Source organism: Carlito syrichta, unplaced genomic scaffold (assembly GCF_000164805.1).
Source record: "Carlito syrichta isolate Samal-C Ts95f unplaced genomic scaffold, Tarsius_syrichta-2.0.1 Scaffold120784, whole genome shotgun sequence".
Lineage (NCBI taxonomy): Eukaryota > Metazoa > Chordata > Mammalia > Primates > Tarsiidae > Carlito > Carlito syrichta.
Window position 1 is genome coordinate 1 of NW_007064880.1, and position 1,034 is coordinate 1,034.

The following is a 1,034-nucleotide window of genomic DNA, read 5'->3' on the forward strand; positions in this document are numbered from 1 at the left end:
GCAGCCTCGACCTGCTGGGATCCGGCGATCCTTCCGCCTCAGCCTTCCGAGTAGCCAGAACTACAGGCGCGTGCTAATTTTTGATTTATCACAGAGACGAGGTCTCGCCAAGTTGCCCGGGAGGGTCTCGAACCCGTGGGCTCAGGCAATCCACTCACCTCTGCTTCCCAAAGTACTGGGATGACAGGCTGAGCCACTGAACCCGGCCGACGTGTCTTAAAATCTTTTTTTTTGAGTCAGAGTCTCACTCTGTTGCCCAAGACTGGGGTGCAATGGCACACTCCCGGCCACCACAGCCTCGACCCGCTGGACTCCGGCGATTAAAATCGTTTTTAGCAAAAGAGTTGAGCTACCAAATACATCTTCACAGGGCCATGAAGCTTGCATCATTTATGCTTTTTGCTCACGTGGTGGCATCTAATGTATACTGTGTGACCATCGACTTGCATCCCTGTGTCACCATCTTTATGGTATCAGCCACCCCCCAACCCACCCCTGAGCTGGGCAGAGGGGACCTCTGAGGACAGGCACCGTGGTTTCTGATCCTCACTCATGCTCGCAACACTGGGCCATCAGCTGTTTATAAACTGGGATTCCAGGCCAGTCGCAGGTGAGGTTTAGTTTTCACAGAAAGGACCGTGAGCAGTGATTGATACTCTGATTTAATTGTGCGCTCTTCACGTTGTTTTAGGAGGAATTTGAAAATTGCGTGACTCAGTATACGAAGGCGATTAACTTTGCGAAAGGAGAACCAAGGTAGGCATTTTTGAATCGGTCCTTTCGCTCTCTGATTGGGTCGGAGACTTTGGAGCTAGATCGACCCTGTGGTTCTGTGTATTTGGACTGTGGGTTTCCTCCCTTGTTTGTGGTTTTTGTGTGTGTGTGTGTGTTTTGAAGCAGGAGTCTCACTCTGTCGCCCACGCTGGAGTACAGTGGCACACTCACGGCCACCCCAGTGTCAACCTGTTGGGCTCCGGCAATCCTTCCGCCCCAGCCTTCCAAGTAGCCGAACTACAGGCGTGCATTACCACACC

The 1,034-nt window shown here is 52.2% G+C and overlaps 1 protein-coding gene across 1 annotated transcript in view; it reads left to right on the plus strand.

Annotated features, from left to right (window-relative positions):
* Positions 1-691: 691 nt before the first annotated feature.
* Positions 692-1,034, plus strand: part of LOC103249556 (cilia- and flagella-associated protein 46-like) — a gene marked incomplete at both ends in the record, with an annotated part of 4,631 nt that continues 4,288 nt past the window's right edge. Inside the window, one exon of the mRNA XM_021707610.1 lies at positions 692-756. Coding sequence (XP_021563285.1) covers positions 692-756 — 65 coding nt within the window. The remainder of the gene's footprint in view (positions 757-1,034) is intronic.